General features: G+C 43.2%; 1 protein-coding gene across 1 annotated transcript in view; it reads right to left on the reverse strand.

Annotated features, from left to right (window-relative positions):
- T265_03696 (hypothetical protein) overlaps positions 1 to 27,080 on the reverse strand; it is a gene marked incomplete at both ends in the record, with an annotated part of 46,110 nt that overhangs the window by 13,592 nt on the left and 5,438 nt on the right. The window contains 7 exons of the mRNA XM_009168238.1: positions 5,114 to 5,203; positions 10,548 to 10,755; positions 12,496 to 12,659; positions 15,191 to 15,337; positions 18,486 to 18,776; positions 22,886 to 23,155; positions 23,254 to 23,436. Coding sequence (XP_009166502.1) covers positions 5,114 to 5,203; positions 10,548 to 10,755; positions 12,496 to 12,659; positions 15,191 to 15,337; positions 18,486 to 18,776; positions 22,886 to 23,155; positions 23,254 to 23,436 — 1,353 coding nt within the window. The remainder of the gene's footprint in view (positions 1 to 5,113; positions 5,204 to 10,547; positions 10,756 to 12,495; positions 12,660 to 15,190; positions 15,338 to 18,485; positions 18,777 to 22,885; positions 23,156 to 23,253; positions 23,437 to 27,080) is intronic.

Consider the following 27,080-nt stretch of genomic DNA (forward strand, 5'->3'; position numbering starts at 1 on the left):
TGACTTCTTGATCATCCGGTTTTGAGCAATTCAACGGAGATTTTCTCTTGGTTAGCATTTGCTAACTTTGTAGGTTTGTGTAGGTTCGAACCATTATGAAAGTTTGGTTAAAGGGGTGAGTTAATTGGATTGCGGTCAATTTGGGCCATGTACTTCAGATGTTAGCTACTTTTTTGGTACATTCCGTCCACTGGGTCGATCGGTCTAGGGACACTCAGCTCACAAATGACAGTTCTGTGCCTTCTATATTATTCATAGGGAGATTCCTCAAGATTTTTACTACCTCGTCAGCAGTCGCTTTGGCACCAATCGTACTCTCATCCCCAAAAATTCGGCATTTCTAAAATCTACTTTTCACCCTGTATCTACCACGTATCCCACCATTTCTGAGTCTTCCATTAGCGATCGATATTTACCTGCATCCCTTGGTCGTCTTTTTATTATGTCCTTATGGTAACCGATTCTGGAATGGCTTTTCCTACCAATCTGTGCTATATACATTTTGGTGTATTCATTTTGTAAGCACACCGTCTGCTTGTCTCTGCTGAGATGCAATCCTTGAGTCTCACCAGTACACAGGCTACAGGTTTTCCGTTCTGGAACACTACTGTTATGATGGCCAGGTTCAATATCCTTCGGATGACGTCAGACATGCCAAGCTTATATGAAACAACAGCAGTCTCAATGCATCGCCCATAAATTTCGCCACAGCTCCCACTACCATGCTCAAGTGACGCTTAATCAAACAACTTGGATATCCACGATCTTCAAGTTCGTTCATCAATGGAGTTCGACGTGGTGTCTGCTTCTGTGCACTAAACAGGTGAGGCGGTACTCGTGAATGGACCAACGAGCTGGCTTATGGTAAACTGTACTTTCTAGTTTTTCCCGAATCCGTCTCTATTGTTGTACTAAATTTGATATGAGAGTTCAGCTTATTAAGTTGAATCTAAAACTGATTGAGCTTGCGTCACCAGAAAGGTGTAATCTACGTGACATTGACGTGTTTTTGGTGAGTATGTAATTTTGGCCTACTTTGGAAATCCTCCAATGACCAAGGATATTTTTAATCCCACTGCAAGATGTTTTTATAAGCGCAAAATTGAAAAGCTTGAGCTTTAGGCATGAATTCATCCAGTTCAATATTTCAGCCGAGGTCAGATATCTCCGGCCATTGGCCTTCACAGGTCCAACTCCGAACAACCCATTCCGGATCTCTTTGCTACGACCAATTCCGGCGTTGAGATCATCCTTAAGGAATAGGTTATCATAAAAGAAACTACTCACATGGTTGCTGAAAACTCTTCGACAGCTGCGTCAGGTTTCGCATGTCTTGGGGCTCTTCAGGTAAGCACAGTCTCCGAGTTTCCGTCAATTGTATGTTCTACTTGAACCCGAATCAGACTGATTGTGACAAATCCACGAGAGATTCACTTGAGTCGTTTCCGTCAATTGTTGTTCTACTTGAACCCGAATCAGACTGATTGTGACAAATCCACGAGAGATTCACTTGAGTCTCCCGTGAAGACCAAAGTGATTTGCAAACGTGTGTATTTGTCGATCAGTTGACAGTTGGCGACTGCGAGTAGCATTCTTCCTGCTCAACTTGTGGCTGAGATATCACAGTGAAGCAGACAAACTGACAAAAACTGCAACATGTCCAGGCAGTCAACATCCTTGCAGTGATACAGTTCGGCTGGTCCAGTGTTCTTCTGATCATATAATCGGCCACTGTGAACCCGATTGCATGTTTCTGTCGGCTGTCCTGTGGAGTTTCAGACCAGTAGGGTGTGTATCCATCCAACTTTTTTATTGCCCAACAAATTTCCGCTGTCAGCGGCTGTATTGATCCACTCTAACCAATATACGAGCACAATCCTTTGTAGACAATCTGGACGAAACACAGCTATCGTACAAAATTGTAAACGATATGGTTGATAAATCTAGCTCGTCACCATGACGATTACCCCGACCATTACTCCGCCCATGTACTTTCGACCTCCACATTTTTTACGCCTCTGTACCCGCTATTCACCTTGCCGGAAAGGTCCTCCCTCCGACATTCGTACACTAGATGTGCGTATGCTTCATTGGCCTACGTAACCATGGATGCTCGTGACCCATTTGCTGGGCCTGTTCTGACTCGCGCTGCAATCGTCTCCGTGTTATCGCGCAGCAAATCAGAATAGTGAGACTGGCCCACATACCATCGAGCCAACATTCCGCTCGCCGTTGTTTGGTTTGCGGATATTGACACCTAGCTGTGTTGATCAGTAACAGACTTGCGCACGTGTTGACGTCACGACCGTGAACAATTGAGGTTTGTCCTGTAATTGGCATAATTTCGCGCAAATAGTACCGTAGACTTCCGAACCCAATTCTTTCCTTTGCTATTCGGGACCGTCAAGCCTATGTGCGACTCAAAGTCCCGTGTCCAGAACCTCAACAATCCGGTTTCTGTGTCCGATCACAAGTAATGAGTGTTCCAGACACATTTTTGAAGTATCCCAAACACAAATTTAGTTTTCGATAAACTTTCTGCCGACTGGTTGTCAGTGGTCAGGGCGCTGCCGAGATAGCAGGAATGTGGGCAACAGTCTATCCCAACACCACTCACTTCTATGCTTGGTAGAGGTCTCTGCCCCTAAGAAAAGTCGACACTAAACAATCGTTCCACAATGATTTATAATTAAGCCGCAAATGAGGCTGTTGGATGCCGTCGTTTCGCTCCTAAGTCTGCCATCAAACAACAGCATAGAGACATTCGAGTCACTTAAAATTCGTTTAGCTAGAAGGCGTGTTAAAGCGAATAATGGCGAATAGCTGCACTATCTTTTGAATTTCGGAAAGAAGTCTTTGTATGAGCTGAACGAAATTCGCATCATAACACAGCTTTGTTCTATCCGTGTCAATGTTGAGGTTTACAGACCTAGTTTCGTAAGTCTAGACGTTCAGCTTCGTTCTAAAGTGCAGATTTGACAAGGTAAGGGATTTTACTTAGACAGCCCATCTTCCGAATGGCGATCCACAAGGCTTCTCCGTTCACCGAACCGAATGTCTTCATGAAGTCGACGAATAGAACATTCGGCGTTTGCCTGTTCTCGCGAGATTTCTATTTCATGAATATCGTTTATCCTCTGTGGAATTCACACTGTTTCTTGGAACAGTTGCATCCGAAATTTCCGCATTTGTCCTATTCCTTAGTATGCAAATCCGTATATCGCCACCAGTATGGGATAGACTGATTCCACGGCAGTTGGTGACTTCAATCTGGCTCTTTTTCTTTTTAAAAAAGGTACTGAGCCAGCACCTTTCTTATCATGTCGAACAATCTCAGCTTCCTATATTGAACAGATTGAATAGAAAAATTCATTTTCATACCTTTTTCAACTATTCAATAATTTCTACAGGCAACTGAAAAACTTCTACTTGTAGTTCCTTGAGAGAACTATCTCCCACACATCCAAAATATCGTCAGTTTTATTGGCATTTCGCCGATCCGGATTCATTGAAGTAGTTGAAGATATTGGGCTCTCGGTTCAAAGACCTTCCAAGGATCTAAAGATCTCTTTATGAAGATAGCAATCTTCACTTTGTTTCATTCGCCATCCATGTTCTGACCCTTCGCAAACATTCCGTGAGTTTGCTTCTTGTGGTTCGCAACTTATTTTAGGCAGTGGATCTTGACGGATCCCTCACTATTTGGCTGAAAGCTGTATTCTTCTGCTTGACCGTGAAGGAAATCGCAGTGTCACTTTTGTCAGGATAGTCCTTTCGCGTTTGTTTTCTTAACGCAGTCGTCTCTAACGCAGCTTCACACATGTTTTTCAGCTCATTATTCGTCTCCTGGCTCCTGTAAAGCTAGTTACTAAATCTCCGTGGATATCAGCCGAAATTTCGGAACACCTACCTAGTAGTTCCGTTTGGCGACAACTAACCCCGCAAGCTGTTACTTCGTTCTACGGTGGTGCGTTTTTCTTACAGTAACATGGACCTCCTTTGGTGCCAAACGATGGTCCCTATTGAACTGAGCACCATACAACACTTAGGTAATCACAAAATATTTGAAGTCTCTTTGTTGGATAATGAGATAGTTATTAAGTCGTCCATGACTACTCACATGAGTTCATTTTACGAGACTAAACCACACACGCACACACGGAAAAAAGGCGTTGGCCATTGTTGTTCATTGGTCCAGTCACGAGATACTCCAGCGTGTCATTCCCAGTCTCTGGATATTGACCAAGTAGTGTATTGCAAACTCACAATAAGAAAAGACGGTATGTGGTGCGTATTATTTAAAAAACATCAGGCAGCTGGGTGTAAAGCTCGCTTCTCAACCTTCAGAATAAGACACTTCCGGTAGATAGATATTTACAAAACTAACACAACGCTCTGCTGCAGGTTGAATTTGGGCATTTGTGGTTTCTGGGTTTGGTTTGGTTCACCCGATATTTTTGTAAGCAAACTTACGGATACTGTTGTCCCACATCTGATTTCTTGTTCACTGTTCTCAGCTTCATAAACGACGGTTATCCGTTATCGGAATTTGACAACGAGGTGAATCCACGTCTATGCATATGTGAACTTGCGGGAAAGTCTGTCAAGCCTAAATGGATGCTAACCGTCTCATTCATTTGACGCATACAGCTGACCAAGGTCAGTTGGCTGTGCTAGCCATGATGTGATCGCTTAAAAAATGCACCTTATCTAATGAAATAACTGATGTACTGTCGATGATCGTGACATTAACGGTAATAACGCTGATGATGATCATGATAATGATACTCGATGGAGATTCGTGTCCCAGTTCGATGTTACTCATTGGAACCTTGAGGCTCGTATATATATATATATATATACATATATATATATATATTCGAGGAACGTATTCACCTGGTGATTACATACATTCTGGGAAAATCGAAGATATCATCATTGCCAGACGTAGTTATCCTTCTCCACTCACTACTGAGACATGCAGCTGAATACTGAGACAAAATGGAAGGATGACAACGGGACAACAAACACCCAGAGAGTACACTTATGATGAACATTGCAAATAAGAATAAAATGAAGAACTCTGTTATTACACAGCTTAAAGCTGAATTACCTGGACGTCGAAAATGGAATTCACGTCAACCTCAATGCCGTATTCCTCTTTGATGTGTGTGGCTAAGCGCCGTTTGTTGAACATTTTGACCTGCAAATAAAAGGTAATTTCCAGTGTGCGTACGTTTTATTTTCGTATCAGGACATTTGATCGGTGAAGACGCGACCAGATGCCATCAGTACGTTCGACATGACTGGTCTTTCCTCTTGCATCATTGTACAGTACGGTCTGTAAAACTATGTCAGGCCAAATGAGCAAATGCTTATCAATTATTCTTACAAACCAACCTTCATTCGTTTGATGCTGTGGTGTGGAAACGTCACAGAAACATTACATGAAAAGGACACAAGTATCGGCTAGCTGAAACTTTGCTAATAACTCAGTTAGAAATAAGGTAGTGAGAAAACGGTAAGATCGTTCTAGTATAAATATCGGTCTGTTATTCCAATGCAACCGAAAAAGTCCTCTAAAGCCGTCGGTTAGAAAGAAAATGTGCTACTGAAGGAATACACAGTAGTAGTCACCGTTTTACATCTAAGCGTTTGTGCATGCTCATTATGTCAGGTGCTCTACAGCTACACCATGGGTCAGACCTCGAGCCATACACTAAGAGACGGTCAAGGTGTGCAGCTTTCGCCAGATATTTGGACTTCCGGAATCCTGTGTGCTACTAATGTCGGCTAATATCTCGAAACGTCTAGAAGCTACATTTGGCAGCGACCTTATCCCGAAAACGATGACGGTTTCTGCCAGCCTGTTGCTTCGTGTACCAATGATCGTACCACACAGTGCGGTCATGTTCAACTACCTCCACCGCCATAACTTCTTGTACGATCAGGCCGATGACAAGGTGGGAACTCGCATCGATAGCACCAGAATAGCAATTCTACGACCTGAGAAAGTCCTGTGACTCGGATGTGCGGTAGTCGTAATAACACAGGCCCATATCTTCTGAAATGCCCTTCATCCTGCTCTATACGAATGTGAAGCTAGGTGGCAATATCTGAAAGTTATATGCTTTCGACTGTTGGTGTCTGAAGGATGTTCTGGGAGTATTTTCAAGCGGTTATAAGGTACGACAATGCTGCTCCGGTATTTCAGGACTAATCATACGCAATTTTTAAATTCATAAATTCAAATTATATAGGAAGGAACAGCTCATGATAAAACAGCCCCTGTGAAGAACGATAGATAACAAGGACAAAAAATAACGTACACCTCAAGTTGAGTTGATATAGACACTGTGTCTTTTAAGCGCAGGTTAAAAGAGCAAGGGAGGAAAGAGGGAGAGTACCAGAATGTTCCAAGACACGATTTTCTTGGGAGAAAGAAGAGGTGAAGTGACGAATTCTTCAAAGTGTACTAGTCAGTTGATTGGGATAGCTGATTTAGCAATGGTGTGTTATCAGAATGTGAGAAGTGGACAGAGACAGAAGCGTTTTCCACGGTGGTGGCGCTAGAATTAAGCAAGAGAACCAGTGTTTTGATGGTTAGAAGGTGTTCAAATGTTGTCATTCAGTGAAGAGATGTTGACGAATTTACGCTGAACTGAATCAAGCAGGAGTTAGAGTCCCACCAGATAGTTCTATAGTAAGGGAAGCTGAAGAAGCGAAGAACTTAGACCACGGTGAGATAGCTGCCTTCCCGTAAAAAAGATTCAGCTGTCCAAGACGCTCGCGTGGCAAATTGACATTGGGGACTAGGATAGGTTACCAGTACAAGAAGTCGACAAGGAATGTGGAATGGTAGTAGATTCCGGTAGCAGGTTGAAATCAGGAGTGAAATCTTCGCAGAACGTCAAGGCATGCAGGCATTTAAAAAGACTGAGCATTTCTGAATTCAGCGACTCCTAGCCCAGTATGGTGGCAAGGTCAGTGTTCAGGAGAGTGATGGCCCCTGTCCGGTAAACGTAGAGTTGGAGTGCGCTGAAGCACCGGAATCAGTGGAGCAAGAAGCAGTGTAGATTGACAGCTTCTGGAATAGCATGTTTAAGAGGCATTACGGAAGACACGAGATTGTTCATATGACAGCGGACGAATTGGAACACTGAGAGATGATGTCCTCGATTTGAGCGGGAACAAAATTGCTATACGGGGAGCATCCAACACGACTGGATATATCCTATTGCAGCCCGTATCTGGGTAGCTTGGCAAGAATGTCCATAAACCAGACCTGATCAGAAGCTCTTGGTGTTTCTGAGCAGCCACACTTATTCTACTGAAAGCGATCAGAGATGAAGGCTTAACGGGTGACACGAAACCCAAAATATCACCCACGCCTGAACCCATACTGGTCGCCATTCAAGACAGCGTTCTTTCCGAGATTGTGGAGTTGTTTGATCATAACTGATTCAAGAGCTTTGAAGAAAACTGAGTGATCGAGATGGTTTCGTGATTGTTGTAGTCACAGCGGGAGGCGATCTTGGGAATACAAGGGACAAGTGAATCTTTCCATCCTGAAGGAAAAGACACCAGTGGATAAGCATAAACGAACGCACTTTGGAAATAGTTGGGGCAAGTTCAGGAGAACAGCCAGGGAGGAAAATGAGGAAGAGATTATCTGAACCAGTTGGTTTGGAAGCATTAAGTACTGACAGGAAACGATGATGGTAGCTAGTAATAAGCAAAGTGAGCAGACAAGGCGGGTCAGGCTGGTATAGGGATAGGAAGAGAAGAAAGGAACTAGGGCTAAACAGGTGGGAGAAGAACAGTTTTTCTAACCAGGAGAGTTTACGACCTCCAGGTTTGGGCATTGCGTAAGGGAAGAAGAGAAACAGAAAGCTGCAAATGACTGCTTAGGGTAGACTGCAAAAGCCTCTGTTTCCGGTTGGCGCTTTTGATAGCTGATTTGTCTTCCTGCCAGTGTATTCACCTTTGAATCTGTCGATTATTGATGAACGGGTATAATGTGCGGTGCGTACTGGGTGACGGAGCTGCATCTACCAACACCTGTCAAATCTGCTTATTTCTTTACTATCTCGAGACAGTCCTGGTTCGACCATTCGAAGGCGATCACTTCCGTGGCTTGAGAAAATGTGAGATTGATTGTCTCAGGGCGTCAGAGACGAGTTTTCCACCGAAGGCTGAAGGATCACCTGAAACAGCACTTCCAAGGGTAAGTGCTAAAAGATAACGCATAACACCCCATCCTGTGGAAGACTATCGTTATACTACTGGGCAACAGGAGAAAGCATATTTTCGGGAGAGAAACCGAATCGAGAAGAGTGGACAAATAAGCGATGAAAGAAACAAGGAGGACAAAAAATATTGGGCTTTGTAGCCAATCCACCTACGGTATTTATTGCTGAAAGCAAGAATGGATTGCCAGCTGTGTCAGCCTTGACATCATGTGTCAATCGTGAGCGACTGCGTTCCGGCATTTCATCCAGTTGTAGGGATCGGTTGCAGTGAAGTAAATAGGTGATTAATGGGGTTAAGCAGAGCAAGGGAAAGCAAAGCTTAGGTTAGTGTTGAAAACTGGACCGCACATCAGAATCATGAGTGTATTCATGCTGTTAAGCCACACATTTTGGCATTACATTTTCTGCAACTGGTTTCACGAGGCAAACTCAAGTGAACGTTTTTCATTTGTTCGTGAAAGCATTTTATGCAACCAATCACGGGCTGACAAGACATTGAAAACTTGGCATAGTTCCGAATAAAATCTGGAGAAAATTTTTGTGGCAACTTTAAGGCAAGTCACTGAAAAGTGGGATGAAACGTTATAATCCGATATATCATACATCGTTAGCAACCATTTTCAAACATTTTTGCCATCGACTACGGATCGAGTGTGGTGCAAATGGGGTCGGTCACGCTGTCATCCAGTTAGCCAAACAGCCGGTGTACATCACAGAGACCGTAATTTTGATGCCATCGGAATGACGTTCTAGGATATTACGATACCGAAATTTCTTCTATATCCGTATGAACTTATAATGACACCTCGTAAGGTTTAAAGTTCCCACTGAAACGAAACATCGCATCAGACTCAGCACAGATTTGCACCAAAGCAGAATTTCAACAACATTCCGAACAATGAGGCACACGCGAATCTAGCTGACACAGCTACCCACTGGTCCGCATCGTAGTCTAAGCGGTTCCGGATTGGCTTGTCACATCAAACATTAGGTGAAAAGACCCCCATGTACGATAGGTGAGGCCAAGTGCAGTTTGTGCTGCACCACACGTACACTTAGCTGAAAGCCCCATACGTGGAGTAAATCCGAGGGGATAAGACTGGGCCATGAACCAGACTGGTGGTTCCGAGGTCATGAGCGTGCCCAATTTGTGGCCCATAACTTTCAATGTGGTCAGGCGACTCGCGTCAGTCAAAAGACTTACCCTAGATGTTATCTGGTGTTGGACATTGGAGAACTTGTTCGGTATAACAGTGGTCACAGACAGTCACTTCTGGCACCATTGTAGGCTTTACCCTTCAGAATGCTTAGACGGATCAGTTGCATATGCATGGGCGAAAAAAAAGCACAAAATGAAACTCGACCGAATACTGCACTACAGAGTTCCATGCAATGAAACTCAATACAGCAGAACACAGCATAATTCATACAAACCAGAAATGAAATGCAGATGAAAACAAACGGGAAATCCGGTAACCCAAACTAGATCCAACCAAAGATGATACACTGAAATCTCCTATCGCTTTGGACAGTTGTATCCCCGCCCTGGATGACAGCAAGAGCTGTTTGCCACTCAATTACAAACGAAAGTACACGGAGTTGGAAAACAGAAACGCACGCGTTGATCTTATCCCACCAACGACTGGCCTCAAGAACATGACGATCAAGCGACATGATGAGTGATCCCATTGGTGTTGTATCTGGACAAAAGCCGACTATTTGTAAAACTCCTTTGAAAGTTTACCTATGTTGTCCGGTTAGGGCCACGTATCACATCTTGTCGTTTTTTGTCTCCCAAATCTCAACAGGACCCAAGCCAAATTGAACCCAGAACTCCTAACCAAAGTTTATTATTCTTCAGTTATTTGTAGACCCATGTCTTTTCTTTTTTCCGTGCACAATTAACTACTGGTAGTATTCCAGCCTCACTGAAGTTCCAAGTTCGTAATGTGTAGCTTAAGAAATTCTGAGAAGTCTAGCTGATGTCGTTCAAAGCCAAGTGCGAAACCCCTGTGTGGCGGCTACCTACTTTGATGTTTATCTTTAGCTGTCTGTTCAGGACATATTCGGGCGTCCATTCACCCATTGGGATACACTCGTGCATTGATCTCTTACGAACTTTTTAGATGTTCGCAGCGTATATCAGCACTTGTTTGTGTATAAAAAGTTTCATTTCTTACTTGATCCTGATCTGGAGAAAGCCCCTTGCAGCTCAACGCTTGATGAGTTTTCCATACTGGACGGCACAAATGTGTGCGTGAATCATACAAAAAAAAACCATCTGCCAAAACTTACTTGCATGGCTTTCTCAAGAAAATCTTTGGAATCGGCCTGTCCCTTTAGCTGTGCCAACTTGCTCAACTCCGTAATCCAATCTTCATCGAGCTTAGACGAGATCAGATCGGCCAGTTTGCGATTGCATAGCATCAACCAGCGACGCGGGGTAATTCCGTTTGTTTTGTTTTGGAATTTATGAGGCCAGAGCTCTGCAAAATCCTTAAACCTAAAGGCGTTTATCGGAAGAAACAGGAACACAAACCAAAATCTGACAATCTATCGAAGATGGAAGACGCGGTATACGCAGTGTTTGTTAAATTACTTGATTGAAAGATCCTTTTTGCACAATGCACCCAAATCTTCATGGGGGACTGTCTAGTGAAGACGATTTGAGAGATGCACAATTTGCCAACCCCATTCCTCCTCACGTTGGTAGAGCAAACCAACCAAAACCAAAGGGAAGAAAGTTCCTGTTTTCCGATTCACGTCCCAAAAGGAACTGCTACAATGAATGCATTCTATATCACTAATACAGGCTGCTAGCGGTTCTGTGACATGTCGCCAAATCAGTAGACTGCTTATGAGTTCGAGTACAAGGTTAATAAAGACAGAATATGACGCAACGTGATATGTCGAAGCACGGGACAGCTGCGATACTGCTTGGGAGAGACCGAGGGCACCCTACTCCAATGGGAAGTTTTCTATCGAAATTTCGTTAACCACCTTTTGGTTGGCCGAAAACTCTCTTTCCCCTTCGTATTCAGTAGGTCTGAATAAAACTTACTAAAGGAAGTGACATTTTGCTTCACTCATGAGGTTCATACTCATCATATGGATAATTTCAATTTCTAAATACCGGCTTTTTATCCAAAATGATTAATTTGCATTATGCTTGAAAAAAATGAAGCCAACATGACAGATATCACAACACTGAATTCTAAGAAAACTGAAAGGAAGCTAAATAAACGAAAATATCGCTTTAGGAAGGTAGCGATTATTCGGCAGAATTAGATTTCATGTGATCTGGGTGCTTGGCTAAGGTTTTTCTTGAACAACTTAAGGATGTATTGCAAAGAGGAAGATAACTTTACTGATCACAAGTAACACGTAGGTTGTTCTGGTGGTTCTGCTCTGTAAACGATCGCTTCCTAAATAACTGCATTCTAGGAAGCACTGTTTTTTGGGTTCCGTTACGGGTCTTCGGTTTAACGACACACATCAGAACGGATTTCGGTGAATCGCACTACATGAGCGTCAACACACGGCTCAGAGCGGTGCGGCGCACAACCAGGAGCAGAAAGTGACAGCCAGTAACCTGAATGCTCTGTTGGCAGCGCGGAAATATTTGAGAATTTTCAATCGATATTTCGTCATGCAAGTGAAGTAAACTCATTCCGAAGCCCAATAAGCACTATACAGATGCTTTATTCTTGTTTGGAACCATTAGAAATGAGCAGCCCACGTATCTTTAGTGTTCTTTGATCGGGCGACTTCTGGCTAACAGTGGAAAACTATACCCTTCGACCATGAGTGGCTGATCAGCAGTGGGATTGACTCGCAATCAGACGAGATATAGCGTCACTTATCCTTCAGCCACGGAATACCCCACACAGTCACGTGTTGACTGGCTCGTCGGGTCAAACAAGCTTTGAATTACTCTTCTTTCTGGTTTGCTCGATTAAAAGTTCCAACTTATATACTATCACAGAACAATAAATGAACAAGTTGTTTTAGGCCTCGTTTTTCTCAAATTTTATTCTTCTCACAATTGAGTTTTCACGTGAGACATAACTCACATATGTAGGACAGTGAAAAAGCAATGTCCATTGATGCTGCTTCTGATGGTGATTAATATAACCAGCCCACTATCAACACACTTTTAGATAAAAATTGCTTTTCTGGGGTGTAGCATGTTGCTTACTATGGTGCCTATCTACTGCGGTTGATGGTTCGAACAACAACTTACGTTTCATTACGAATGATGTCCGAATGAATGGCGGAGACGCCGTTAATTGCATGTGATCCGATGACACATAACAAGGCCGTGTTGACAGCTTTCACGGGCTCTTCTTCAATAATCGACATGCGACGAAGTCTTTCCAAATCTTTTGGATAGCGTTTCGAGACCATCTAAAGAGAGGAGTATCGTTGTGCAATTTATTTCACCAATGCTCAGAGCCTACTTGTTCACATGGTGGGCAGTAACTAACACAAACTGCAGAAAACCGATTGGTCATGAAAGCGAACAAGACTGAACACCCGTTGTGGAAGAACTTATGTCTTAGCAGCAATAATAAGGGCATCTTTTACTATCCATAGCTTCAAACAAGGCGAAAAGAGTTTGATCGTCAATGTTAGTAAGTTTCACCGTCTAAGTTGGGTTTCGTAGTTTGCTCACAGATCAGGTCATCAATCAAATGCTCTGGGTGAGCTTTCAGTAAGTTACCCCATTTCACTAGGTCTGCGTAACCAGTAACGCACATTTCTGTTGAAACTATGACCCAAGTCATTACAAACAAGTCAGAAATAATTGCCGTTACTGGAAACTTGGAATTAACTGGCAACCATTCATAAGCCATATTTGACTCCCACGCTGCAGGTGTTTCACTTTAAATTCTCACTAGATTTCATCCTCATGCTGTTCGCTTTGTGACGACTTTGAATATTTCAACGTGGTTAGCTGAAACGATTTGAAGCCAGCTACTTGCTTGTGTAGATGGTGTGCAATAAACGAAGCAATTTACGCTGTTCGATTGTCCAAAAAACGGGTCTAGGTGGTTCTGAAATTGCTCTCAACCACCAAATAAACCGCAATTCTGCAGTGGACCCTTATCAGAAGCAGGTTAGATTAACGGGGTCCCGTACAGTGAACTGCGACACAGAGGGCGATGTTTCTCATTTCCACCCCTGACTTGGGTGCCCAATACCTGCATCTCCGACGCACTTAGAAATAAATTTGTAACTCATTTTCACAGCCTCCTTCGAAGAGCATCACAAGTCATCACTTAGTCACTTCGTCCTTACGGCAAATAGCAGATCACTCATCATCTGTCGGCAAATGGTTTATGCCAGCCTGAGTTGATTCAGTGTTTAGGGCACGATCTCCCTAACCGGAAGGCTCATGGTTCTAACCACACCCTAGCATCTGGATTCCTCCTAAGTAGGCTTGGGCAGCCTGGCAGCCCTCGTGCTTCCTCCTACAGCTGAAAAAGTCCCGGGCGGGGCTCAAAAGACATTGAACAGTTGTGATTAGTGGCATAAGCTGAACCGAATTCAGAAGCGCACCGAATGCTGGTCCACTACCGCCCTTTCTACTCTTTTTGAAATTCCCACTAGTTTCCCCCATCACCTTACTACTAAATTCTACCCACTCACCGATATAGAAACCATCCTGGCTCAGGTGTACCATATATATACATATATATTTATATATTCTATGGACTAAGAGAGCTGTTGGACTTGTTCACCTTTTGACAGAGTAGAAAACCAGATCTCATCTGATCAAAAGACGGCAACATACAGCTCCTCCATATTTGTTCCCATTCCTTCGTAAAAGCACTGAAATATCCTGATAGAACAACAACCATGTATAAATGACGTCAAAAAATATGCCATAAACTATGGATGTATATCGTGTAGCATAAAGGCCATTTTGACATTTAATCGAATACAGACGCTCGGCTGAAAGAACGTTATTCTCACACGGGTGTAGAGATTATGTACGATTGGCTCTCGTCCTGTGTTCGTCATGGCGTAGTGAATGGAAGATTATATAAGGGATAAACGTGAATATATTAGAGTTTGCTGCGAGACCCTTTTGGCTAGTGGGTTAATATTATCGATTCTCCGACGGACGATTTATTTCAGAGCTAATTGGAAAATAACATACCCTAGCGAGGAAGATAAAAGCTTCTCATGAACCCCGAAATATCGGATGTGAAGTAAATTGAAGCAACGCTTGGTAGGCATGTGTCAGTGGGGTTGCATAAAACCTAACAATCTGGTCATCAAAAAGTAGGCCTTTGAATAAAGCCTCATCTGGTCTACTCTATGAAGCACAAAGTGACATATTAACTGATAAATATTACTCAAACCTGTGGGCCACAAGCAGACCCATGCGATCCTATCTGATCGCTACTGGTCGCAGAAGACTGCTGTGATCATCAATAAGGCTAAACTGGAACGTTTAAACGTGTCGTCAGTATCCGGACAACACATGAGGTAAAGAGTCTCGGAATTTCTGTAGTGATGATGATGGTGATGACGGTGATGATGATGATGATGATGAGGATAACCTGAAGGACCATCATCGTCCCCATCGTTAGCATCATGACCATCCTCACTGTGATTATCAGCTATGCTGAAATTGAACATTGGTAGTGTATTATCACACCATCAACTCCTTTTGTTCGACTAAGGAGGAAATACGTGGGAGGGGGCAAGCTGGCCCATCGTTCGCATGAGTTTTGTAGTTCTAACAACTCCAGTTGGATTATTCCACACCTGAAAAAGTGATCACATCATTGGACATCTCCAGTCTGTCGGTGCAGTGAATACACATCGCAGTTTAAACCATCACTGATGTGAAAAATCGACAACAAGACCAGGGAGATAAAGGTAGTTGTAGCCAAAATGAGTTTGCAATCTACAGAGCGCCTCACCTCTAGGAAATCATAATTGACTTTGTAAATAATTTCCATGTGCCGTGGCAGAAGCTTTTTCATCATTTCCACAGGCCAGCGTTCCAATGCCTCAGGGAGGATAGTATGATTGGTGTAGGCAAATATGCGAACGACGATATCCCAGGACTGATACAGTGAAAAGTAGCACCAGTGAGATTAAAAGACCAACTATGTATCTCATATTTCGCTACACGGTAAAACGATGCAAAAAAAAACACATGTCCACTGCATCTTGCAACATTAAGCTTTAGCACGGATTTCTGTGACAAGAATATGGATCTGAACTTTTAAATCTTACAGTTAGTATGGCACCAAGAAACATTTTTTGGATGTGTTGATTAAGGATCCTGAGAAATCATAAGGTGCCCATTAAGCGGGTTATTTGATTGGATATCACAAACTAAAAATCCAGTCGGGCATTATCAATACGATGGATAGAATATGAATGCTTATATTCAGTTCAACAAAGCTTCCAAGATGGGGTCACCAGCTTATTCGAAGGCGCCCACAGGATTGCGGTTGTGTGGCATGCGACAATATACTCGTAGAACTTCTGGCTTATAAACTGCGTATGTTCCCGTGAGATCGCCCACTAAGCTGTAAGAAGCTGCTTCCAAGCAAAAACGGCAAAAAAAGGAAAGAAAAACAAAAACCTTTAAATCTTCGGGAATCTTTAACGGTAACCTTGCTAGCGGGAACCTTGGTCAAACGCCGATAGTATCCACTGTGTCCATTTGCTTTTCGATTTGTTCCTTTCTTCTCCCACTGAATGACGACGTAGACTCAGACAAGTGTTATATCACGGTGGAAACATGACTTTTGTCGGCCACCAAGTAAATTCCATTCAGAGCCGTTCATTTGCAGAAATCAGCCACTAGAAACTGTACGAAGTGAACTACCAAGAATGTTATTGAAGGTAGCCTAGGATAGTCAACTTTACTGATGAACCACAAGGGGCTAACTCTCGCCCATGGCATACTTTGTTGATGATCAACCACTTTCACTGGGGATTCGCAATCTTTCCATGCTTTCAGTAAACTACCAATAGCTGAGAGAGAAGGGCAAATTGCGTAAACTGTCCATTTAAAACCTAACACTTAGGGAGCCAATTAGAACGTGACCGAAGCATGAGTGGCGCTGTATCCTGTCCAAATACAAGTGCATCACAATGCTGGCCGGCTAATCTTTGCACTCATGCTTTTATTCCACTACAGCCGAGATGTGGGGGATATGAATCAAGCTAGAAGCGAGACGCACACTGCTCACGATTCCAGAAGAGGGTGAAGCAGTTGAACAGTGACTCTTGGTTTGTGACACAGATTAACTTTATTTAAAAGGCCGAATCTCTGCTCAATCGCTAATTCGTTTAGGCATAGTAATCCAGACAACCTGGAGGAAGATCCGTTCGAGCGGGAATGACGTGGGTTTGGTTGGAAAAAGCTGGGGAAAAAATAACAAAAAGCCCCTGGATTCGGAGCTATTATTCTGGCGTTGGGTCACTTTAGTTTAAAAATGAGCACGGTACACTTATTTCCCTTAAGAAGATGTTACTTATTTGACAAATACACTCATTTGCATACCAACGGGGTTTTCACGGAAGATCCAACTGATGTTTATGATATCATCATCATCATCATTGTCAGCTGTAATAACCGTGCACTCGTCGTACACTGGTTGTAGCTGGCGCTCCGAGGATTGGGGGGTAGGGGTAGATAGCTGCGCATTGCAGGCAGGAGCTGATAAATTGGTGTATAAATCCAGCACTGTCAGTGGGCTGTTAGGTAGGGGGTTGGTTGGAAAAGGAGATATGCATTGAAGGCAATAGCTTGGATGCACGAGCGCCATTGAGGGCGCGACCGGGCCATATCTGACAATGTCTCTCATCTTTATAATATTCTTCAACTGAATGTGCTGCACAAATGCCACCTCATGTTTCAGTTTAGAACACTTTCTAATCACAAGGTTATCGTACAAAATATGCGTGACATCTACACAGTGACGGACCCGATTTGACAAAGTGACCGCCCTATGTATCGTCCTAGAGAAAGATGCGACTCGTATTCAAATCATCTGACGACAAGCTGCTCACAAACCACATCGCTATGTGGGTATGGCTGCTCAGATCAAGACTTCGAGTGAAGCTTTTGGGTTGCCGGTTCAAATCGTCCAGCGGACGAATTCAGGAGTAACAAACGGTTGCGTTTCATCTTCGGTCGGTTTGTTTGTCCCACGGGGTCCCATGCTCATCCTAATTACTTCTGAAAACTTCCACGTCCAAGAATCCTATGGGACGGAGGTGTGTGCCAGTCTTGCAGTGATGTCTTATCCTCCTGCCTACTTGTAACAGTGGGTGTATTCATACTAAGCAATCATGTAACGATACACGTAACGTTTACTTTAACCCAGATCGATGGATTTGCGCATTCTTACCGATTAATCTTGTACTTACACCCATGCGCTGGTCAATTCACCCAGATTTTGGGTTGAATGTTATAGTAACCAGCTGTGACAAGCTTGGCCGTTTTTTCCTATCCTAAAACATCAAGGAAGTGATGACGTTTCAGTGTCAAACAGTGAACAGTCAGCGAAATTCCAGGATTTTGGTTTGGTCAACCGTAAGAACAGATGACTATTCTAGCTGTTCGCAAGTAGTTACTCAGTCATCTGAATAAGCCGACTGCTGGTTCGACAAAAAGTCATAAAACATGCTGATTTCAATGTGGCTTCGTTAATCTCGAGAGAACTTCTCCGGGGTTTGACAAACATCTGTTTGCGAGACTGGCTTTCCTTCAAAATAAGCCTGACTTTATATAAAACGTTCGATTGGCCGGTGCATGACCCACAGGAGGCAGGTTGTGCCATTCTGTGCAGTTGGTGTGGTTTTCGTCAAACTATGATTAATATTTACGTGTAGAGTGTGCACCGAACATCTGAATTTATCTAAGAAACTTGAAACCAGCTTGTGAAACACAAAAAGCTGTAAAATATACGACAGACGATTGAATGTGCACTAAGCTGATGTGGTGTGCCGTTTGGAACAAGGACACCTCCTTATCGAGAACGGCAGTAAGTTATCTGTCGAAGGTTATTTTTCCAAAAAAAAATAGCTAATTTCAACCCACGAAGTGTACAGCCACATCAGGAATTTTGCGCTTAACAGCTCCTATCTTCTCCGGATGAGTAAGTCTGGTGATTCGGAACCACATCACCTGTCTGTGTTTTGTTTCTGTGCAGAAACTATTCATATATTCTGTACAATTATTAGTTAAATTACCTTGTACCAATCCAAACCTGCGATATCAACCAGTATTCGCATCAGTTCGGGGATGGCTAAAGATGGATGTGTGTCATTCAGCTGTATGGCAACCTTGTCTGGAAGGCGGTTGTAATCCATCCGCTGTGGTCCATTGTCATCAATTAGCTGGAAACGTCGCAGGATATCCTGAAGGGTAGCCGACACAAGCATGTATTCCTGCTTCAATCGGAGCTCTTTACCCTCGAAGCAGTTGTCGTTTGGATAAAGCACTCGGGACACATTCTCCGCCACGTTACGATCGCAAACAGCCTATAATTATAAGGAGAAAATTGACTAGTATAATTGCGCTAAGATGAATTAGAAAAAGTTTTCTGGAACTGGCGAACAGTGCCCCCAACCCACTGCGGTCACTACAAAATGAAATGATCAGCATCCCTACAATGAACTTACGCAACAAGATAAGCGTATCTGTAAATCTAAGACAAACCCAATAACACCACTAGAATCTTCACATGGTTTGGTAATCTAAGCCCCTCTGAATTCCGATGTCACTCAAGTGGTGAAGAGAAACTACAAAGACAATCGTTCCGGCAACTCCATCCAAAACTAGTCTAGAGATTTGAAAGAGTGTGGGAGTGGGTGCTGCCAGTTTTTGGTTCATGAATAAAATACTGGAAGTTGTACAGTGAGTTTATTTTTGGAAGTGCCCTAAGTTTCAACTAACCAAGATAGCCTTTTTAAGGTGTAATGACGAAAATTGAAATCAATTCAGTTGTTCACCTCTGCTTTGATTAGGTTTTAGTTTCTTTCATTGTGCCCTTTCAAAGGAAGTCCTTTGTGATCAGAACAGTGGACGCGTAACTCCTGGTGCTTTAATAATCTTTCTGATCTCTTCAGAAATGCAACGGTCACTCAACTCACTATTTTCTGTCCTTCACTAGGATAATTATATCCGGAAGTGGTGGTACCTATCCTTTTCATTTTCCAAGCCAGTTCGCTCCATTCGCTTTGGAATGTGCGCCCCCACACACACACTTCAGTTACTGTCAGAGCTTTCCCCTCTCAACATTGCTTCTACTGTTTTCAAACTTTGGGTTTAAATTTAGCCCATTGAAATTCAGTCTAATACATCCATGTGACAAGTACGCATGATGTTGAGCTATCAGCAAGCGGTTTTTTGTTTAAACGTCGACTACGAACAGATACCTAAACCTGATGCCATGTTAGACGTTTGTACTTGCAGTAACTTTAACGTCCACAGAAAACAGTGGCCATTGTCTTATTCCCACGCTTATCTTGCAATTTGTGAAACTTAATTCATTAAAAACCTCATAAATGAGAGATCCAATGGTAAAAGCGGCGATGCTGTCAGAGTTGTGACAAATTGTTTCATTACACCATAATTTTCGCACTACGTTAGTCTTTTTCCCTGACCCACTATCTTTTACCGCTGTCTTCAAAACTCCAGTGTTAAATTTTTTTGCCGATGAGAACCTTGTCTATCTGGAGTGCGCAGGTGACATCGTCCTCATCTTCGAAAACAAAGGCGAAACACAAGCCCTGTTGAATTAACTGGCCAGCATAATAACACCTTCCGACTTGTGCCTTGCACCTTTAAAGTACATAGCTGTATTTTAGGACGTGCAGTCTCTGAACATGCCACTCGCAATACATGAAGAAGTGGAGGTTGTGGGGAATCTTACAGGGAAAGGGATTCATGAAAGTGCACGAAACTCAAAGGTCCAAATCACGTTTGCTCATATACGTCACTTATGGTTTCAAAACGGCACATCTTTGCGTTTCAAGGGTTACGCGCACTAGGCTCTAGTAAGGGCTTTATTGTTGTGTGGTAGCGAGACACGGTCTATGCTGACGGATGATGTGAGGCGTATTCAATTTTTTGGCAACCGATTCATTGCTGATGTCCGATGCAGTCAGCGGGTTCACGGCGAGGTAAATAGAAAACGGTTTTTTGCTGCGTAGCAGGTACTTCGTTTGCGAAAAGAACACCCAGCACCACCAATTGTGATGGTTCGGTCACTCGTCACTTATGCCTAAATAACGTCTACCGAGACGAGCTTTGTTCCCCATGCCCCCTTCAAAGTATCGCACACTGCGAGGTGGACGATTTGTGACTTGGTAGGAGGGTGTGAAAGATACTACAAAAAGTTTAAGCGTTATTGTTGCGGTCCTCTTCTCAGGATGGCGTCCCCGTGACCCTATTTGCGCTTGGCAGGAGACATTGCGAAAAATGGCGGCTAATAGATGTGAATGGCGTAAGTGTTGTCATTGTCTTTCCAGATTGTCCGACTGGACGCTGAAGTGTGTAGGAACTTCAAAACGCCTGCCACAAGCCAGTCTGCCGTTTCCCTGCCTCATCCACTCTTCTCTTCTCTTCGATCCAAGGCTTTAAATATAATTAGATAAGTTTTGTGCTTGTACGGAAGTTGAAAATCAGTGTTTACATCGATAATGCTGCTGTATATGATGATGAATACAGCAGATGTAATCCGTTGCCTGTTAGAATTCAAAATCCCAAGACTACCTATTATGTACCTGCGCAATCGAGCTCTTTCCCATCACTAAAAGGTTTGTCCGTCTAACCTTATCCTTCCTACGTCCTAGAGAAAATCCTAAACAGTTCTTATCCCCAAACATGCCTCTCTTTGTGGCCCCAACGACTATCATCTTAGTTCTTCCCATGTTGTCGAAAATTCTGGAGTTACTTTTCACCTGACAGGTACTCTGCGATGAAACGTGTTCATCATGCAGGTTAAAGTGCTACCGATTTACGGAAGATAGGTTGACACGCTTATCATTCGTTTGGTTCTCATCGCTGGACTCCATCGGTGAAATAAATGTTGTCATCCTTGATAGTGAAGAAGTCTGATCAGTTCTAACTTGCGGATCTTCCGCCAGTATTCCTATGTGCGGATTGGATTCCAGCCTTATCATAGGGGGCCTCCTCTACGGATGCGTATGAGTTCGCCCTGAAAAGTTCTTCATCCCGCCCCACTCAGGAATACGCGTCTGTCTAATTTTGCAACGTCCGTACACGCGCTATGACTTAAATGAATCTCGACCCTACCAGTATCCGCAACTGAATTTCAAGTCCCTTCTTATGTCAGTGCCCCTATATGATTTCATTCTCATGCATAAGATCCCCTACCATTCCACATTTATCTTCGTCCTTTCTTGTTCTTACGTGCCTCCAGACCAGAATACATAAAAAATCTACTAATTGAGAAATTATGAGCGTCTGTTTCAGACAGGCACACGCTTCAGGCTGCTCCGTAAATTTCAAACTCCCCTCAACCTGAAAAATCGATATCGCCGCTTCGTCAAACGAGATCAGCCCGGTCAGAAAGTCATACATTCAAATCAGTGTTTCTTCAACTTTATTAAGTTGGGCTGGATAAATATCATATTCGCTTGGGTTGCTTTTTTCACAAGCATTGTAACTTGTGTTTCACGCACGTAGGAAGTAAAGATATGGCGGCTTCATGAATCAAAGCCCGCCGAGCACCCAGTCAGTAGAAAGGACAAGACTCACTGTCAGCCAAGGCAAGCCGAGAAGACAATATGTGTAGCGTAAGTCAGTGAGGTACCACGACGGCCAAATGGAGCAGATGTATAGAGCTTAAGAAACATATGCCCGTTCAGGAGAACTATTGACCAATTTTTGTAATTTCTAAACAATCATCGAAATACAAGATCCATAAAAATCCAACATGTACTTTCTCGGTTGAGTCAGTCCATGAATCTGCCTCGACACGCGGGTGAGATTTAACACTATCAGGTGCTTTACATAGTCTTCTAGGACAGAAATATCTGCGCCTTCTTAAATAACGAATTCATTTATCTCTGGCAACATTTTGTTCCACCATGAAGGAGAAGGTAATGCCATGGTTTTGACTCATTCTCTAGGAGAGTCATCGGTGTTCAACGAACACTCGCGCATTCATTTCACGCATAAACAATACATGCGATTGGATCTTTCTTTAAGGGTAAAATTCACGTATTATCTGACGCGCATCTGGTATGAATTCCTGAGATTTTTTTCGAGGATTAAGATAGAAAATTACGTGATCAACAGTATCCGTGAAAGCTGTTTCGTCGCATGCTGTAAGCGGACGACGATCTCTTGTGGGTGGTCACGTGCTTTTTTTCTTCGAAAACGTGAGACTTTCTGTTCTGGTCAGTACAGACAAGGCTAGATAAGATGTGTTGGACTGTACATAAGCTCTTGGTCAAAAAAAAATTTACCTTCATTGGGTAAAAGTTCGGAGAGTGAACTACTTTCTGGAAAATAAGGTTCGACTGTGGGTTCCTTCGTCCAAGAGAGTCTGGTGGCTCTCATCATTTAATTACGTGTTTTAAAAGGCAAGGATAAATGTACACTTTTTGCGAATACTTACGTTGATGTAATCACCAGTGTTGAAAATGGAAAAATCAAAGTTTCTGGGGGCTCGAGCAGCCCACAAACGCAGTGAATTGCAGGTGTTCGTCAGGTAGCCCGGGACAGGTGTGTCATAAGGAACTGCGTGAAGGGTCTGACAATCGACCCAGTGGCGGCGTCCGAAGGAATCGATTTCCACGTGACCGTAGAAGTTCACACTTTGTGATAACTCCAATCGTGCTATCTCCCACGGATTACCGTAGCGCAACCAGTCATCTGGCTCTTCGACCTTTTGTTAGATGGACATGGAAAGCAAGCAGTCCGGGAAGAAGACAGGTGAAAATAATTAAACAACAACCGCATAACAACTTTGTAAAAAGACCTTACTTGCCAACCATTGACAATTCTTTGCTCAAACACGCCGTAATCGTAACGTATTCCATAGCCCGTGGCGGCCAAGTTCAAGTTCACCATTGAGTCAAGGAAGCATGCCGCAAGACGTCCGAGACCCCCGTTACCAAGACCAGCATCTGATTCGTACTCCTCCAACTCTTCCAATGAGAGTCCGAACTAATGCATACAGAATAAAATGTAATATTATGGTGCACAATGAACCTCTCGTACAAAGTCGAGCAAATCAATGTTACTGGATTAAATTGGAATGGAAGATTTCCAAAAGATTACGGTGGACGTATTGGTAACCCCTAAACGATCAGTGTCTATGAGAAAATATTGTTACCTAACTGGTAATTTGGGTTCCATAACAAAGGACGGCGTCTGAATTAGACATATCGTACGGGTTTAGACTTGATAAATGTGCCGTTTTGAAGTTTTGGCTCTTGACCCAATAGTAGCCGCGAATTAATTGCTCGCTTTTTTTGTATTCATCCTTCATGTGCATACACATGCAACCTTTTGGCCGCCCAACCAAATCACTAGTCTGTATATACGAAATTTCCGAGAGTTTACTCTCTCTCATACCTTTATCTCCCTAATGCGCACAATCACTCTTGTACGGAGTTTGAATCTGCCTTACAAGTCGAATTGGAGTTTTGCGGTTCATCACTTGCTAACCGGCATCCTTTGGTGCACACAGACCCGTTTTCCAACCGGAATACTGAAGTTTTTAACCAACAGCATGAATGACAGGATATAATAAGACCGAGCAACTACGCTTTGTTTCGCGTCTGGAGATGTAAGTGGCAAAGCTCTCTGTTTATGTGTGCCTTTCATATTCTCGACACTGACGGTCTACTTTCACTCCAGTGATAGGCCTACTGGGAGCCGGATGTGAATGCGACTGTTGGACTTGGGTTAGATGCCTCCTCTTGTGCTGGAATAGATATTCTCAGCGGGAAGAGCACCAGAAAATGTTGACGATGACCCTGGGCTCTATGTCTGTGCGGGACTTCTAACAGTGTTCGGACAATGTAAAAAGGGACAGAAGGCTTTAGATATTGTCAATAACGTCGTGTACTCGAAGCTCCTCACCATTCTAACATTGAAGACACTCATCAGACTAATAAATTAACATGAGATACCTGTTTACCATCCGTCATTACCAATGAAAAATAGCAAGTGAAACTTGATAGAGTGACCTGCTTGAATCTAAAGAAGCTTTACTGTTCCAAATGCTTCATTCGCAGCGTAAAGCATTACATTTGTTTAGAGTAATTGTCGTCAGACGATAGCTGTAGTGATGAAGCCACACTAAGAACTATGCATCTCCAGGACTTTCCCGGGTTAGAACCGTTCATCAACCAGGCAAAGTGAGCTATATCAAATTTCCTTCGATCTGGACGAAACATGCCAGAGTAAAATATCTTATGTAGGGTTGGGAGTATCCGTTATCGCTGATGTACTTTGGCCGTCGTCAGATTCTCATAAGTACATTAAAACCGAATAGTGAGAGAGGTGATTTCAAGAGTTTACCTGTAGCACTCGACACAACTACCACTGGGTAATTTTTGTGATAGTGAGACAATCTTTTGCATTCTACTTACAAAGCCTACATTCGTTTGCTAATCAGAAGGTTGCTATGATCTTCAAATTCGACAATCATATGTAAAAAAAAGCTGTCTACGCGTTAGATAGCTTACAAGTTACAAATTTTGCCGCCTGTGCACGCGATCAATAGCCAATTTATCACAGCATTACTTGCGTCTTACCTGTCAAACGGCCCAAGATTCCTTAACAGGTAGTGCGTCAAGATTCACAATTTTTAGATCCATCAGCTGAATAATCCCCTTCTGTCCGGTTACACCAGCAAATTCTTAAGTATTTAGCGCGAAGCGCTCACAGTCCAATAGTGCGGTGTTCGTTTTTAAGGCAGTACACTCAGAGTGTGAACATATGGTGTCACCGGACCAGCTCACAGTAAACGTCAACTCCGGTGGTTTGGACGGATGAGATTGACTGTGGAACTCAATGGCCACCATGGTGGTGCTGATAAACTTTTCACTGCTGCCATTCAGGCTTCGCTCTGTTGTGCAAACGTTATAGGTACGTCCTCGATCAAAATATTAAAACAGGGAGTTGATCTATAAAACCTCCAGTGGAACTTCAATGGCAATGTCTTTTTCATAAAATTTGTCCATGCTACGGCGTCCCAGGTGTGCGACGCAGTCTCTGCTTGCTCAACGGTAAAATTGATCAAACTGGGTCTCTCAACAAAGAAATCATTTCGTTAGTTTCACTCGCGGTTGGCAGCCACGTTACAAGTATAAACACTCTAGTACCAGGTGCCCTCCAAAGACTTGCTTGATGCTAATGCGATATGAATCCGGGTTTCCACATCAGGCTTCTCTGACTGCCTTTGGTGGATAAGCGGAAACTCAGGCCCCCACGCTCTTTTGATTCCCTGAGTGCCACTGCTGTCAAGGGACTTTTCGCCTGGATTCCAGTAGTACCAATGTGGTCAGTGGGTTGTTTAACTACCTCTACCCGTGAACTCTACCGTGGTGGGTGCTCACCACCGGTGCGCCCTCGGATACTGTAGTCACCTCAACCAATATCCAAAAGTTCAAAGGCGAATCTCCAAGCTCGGTGAAAAGGTCGATGGCCATCTGACAAACTACCACTCTCACTATTCAGTTCCCTGAATCAACTCACTGTCAGTAATCTCTAGTCAGCTCCCTCTTGTCGGACGAACGCATGTCCTTCAAAATTGAAAAGATGCACCATTAAAAACGGAACTTCACTACTGCCAGTAAAACCAGTAGATAAGTTCGTGCGCCCCAATTGCCATTTCGGACGCCAGCAGCCTTTTGGTTCAGATAAACAGATTGTCTCGTTAAATGACGAGTAGGTAGCTTTAAGGACACTTAAGTTCAGCTAGGCTATATGCAACGGTACTGTAAAGACAAGATATCTGGTGAGGTCATTCCTCTGTCCGAATCGGTAATCGAAGCCTGTCCTATTAACGCAGCTGGACCGCGTCGGTGTGGACTCTGGATCACATGCGCCACATCTCAGGCTAGTCAAACATAGAATTGCGTACGACATTCGCTTCAAACGTTTGCCACTTCGTCAAACTATTGACTTTAGACGCATTAGGTCAGGAAACTTCTAACCTCTGTAGTATTATTTGTGCGGTGAAAATGAAGAGTTATTTCAATACAACAACAAAAACTTCAGGGACTTCTGAGAGGACACCAGACTTAACTTTCTGGATCTCGAAGAAAGTTTGGTCTTTGCATTATATGAGTCCAACTGGTAAGAGTTAAGAAAACCAAACTCACTACCATCATCAAGAAAGGTTCCCAGCAAAGACCAAATCACAGATAACGTCTATAAATGCTAAATGTGCATAATTCTCAACCAATCTGCAAATTCAACTGTTTGGTCAAGAAGACTGAACATGCTTCGTGAGATTGAAACGCTTCATTCCTACTACGAATGCTCAGTCGTGCGACAAAAATTATTGCTGATCAACGGACTTGGGTTCATTGATATTGGTGCCGGAATATTCGCTGCCCTTTCACTACATCCACTTTACAGAACATGAAATACATTCACAAGGTTAAGCAAATGAGTCTCTTGGAAGAGGTCTCCATTTACTACTGGTTCGTGTTTTGTTTTGGTTATATTTCTAAGTCTCGACGGAACCTCATTCATTAATTTTACATTCGGCCGTACTGTTTTCTTTCCTAAACCTGTAAGACCAATTAGCATCCCGCAAGCACTGGTGAAGTTCCGAAAACTGAGTAAAAGTC

The sequence above is a fragment of the Opisthorchis viverrini genome (assembly GCF_000715545.1).
Source record: "Opisthorchis viverrini unplaced genomic scaffold opera_v5_53, whole genome shotgun sequence".
Classification (NCBI taxonomy): domain Eukaryota; kingdom Metazoa; phylum Platyhelminthes; class Trematoda; order Opisthorchiida; family Opisthorchiidae; genus Opisthorchis; species Opisthorchis viverrini.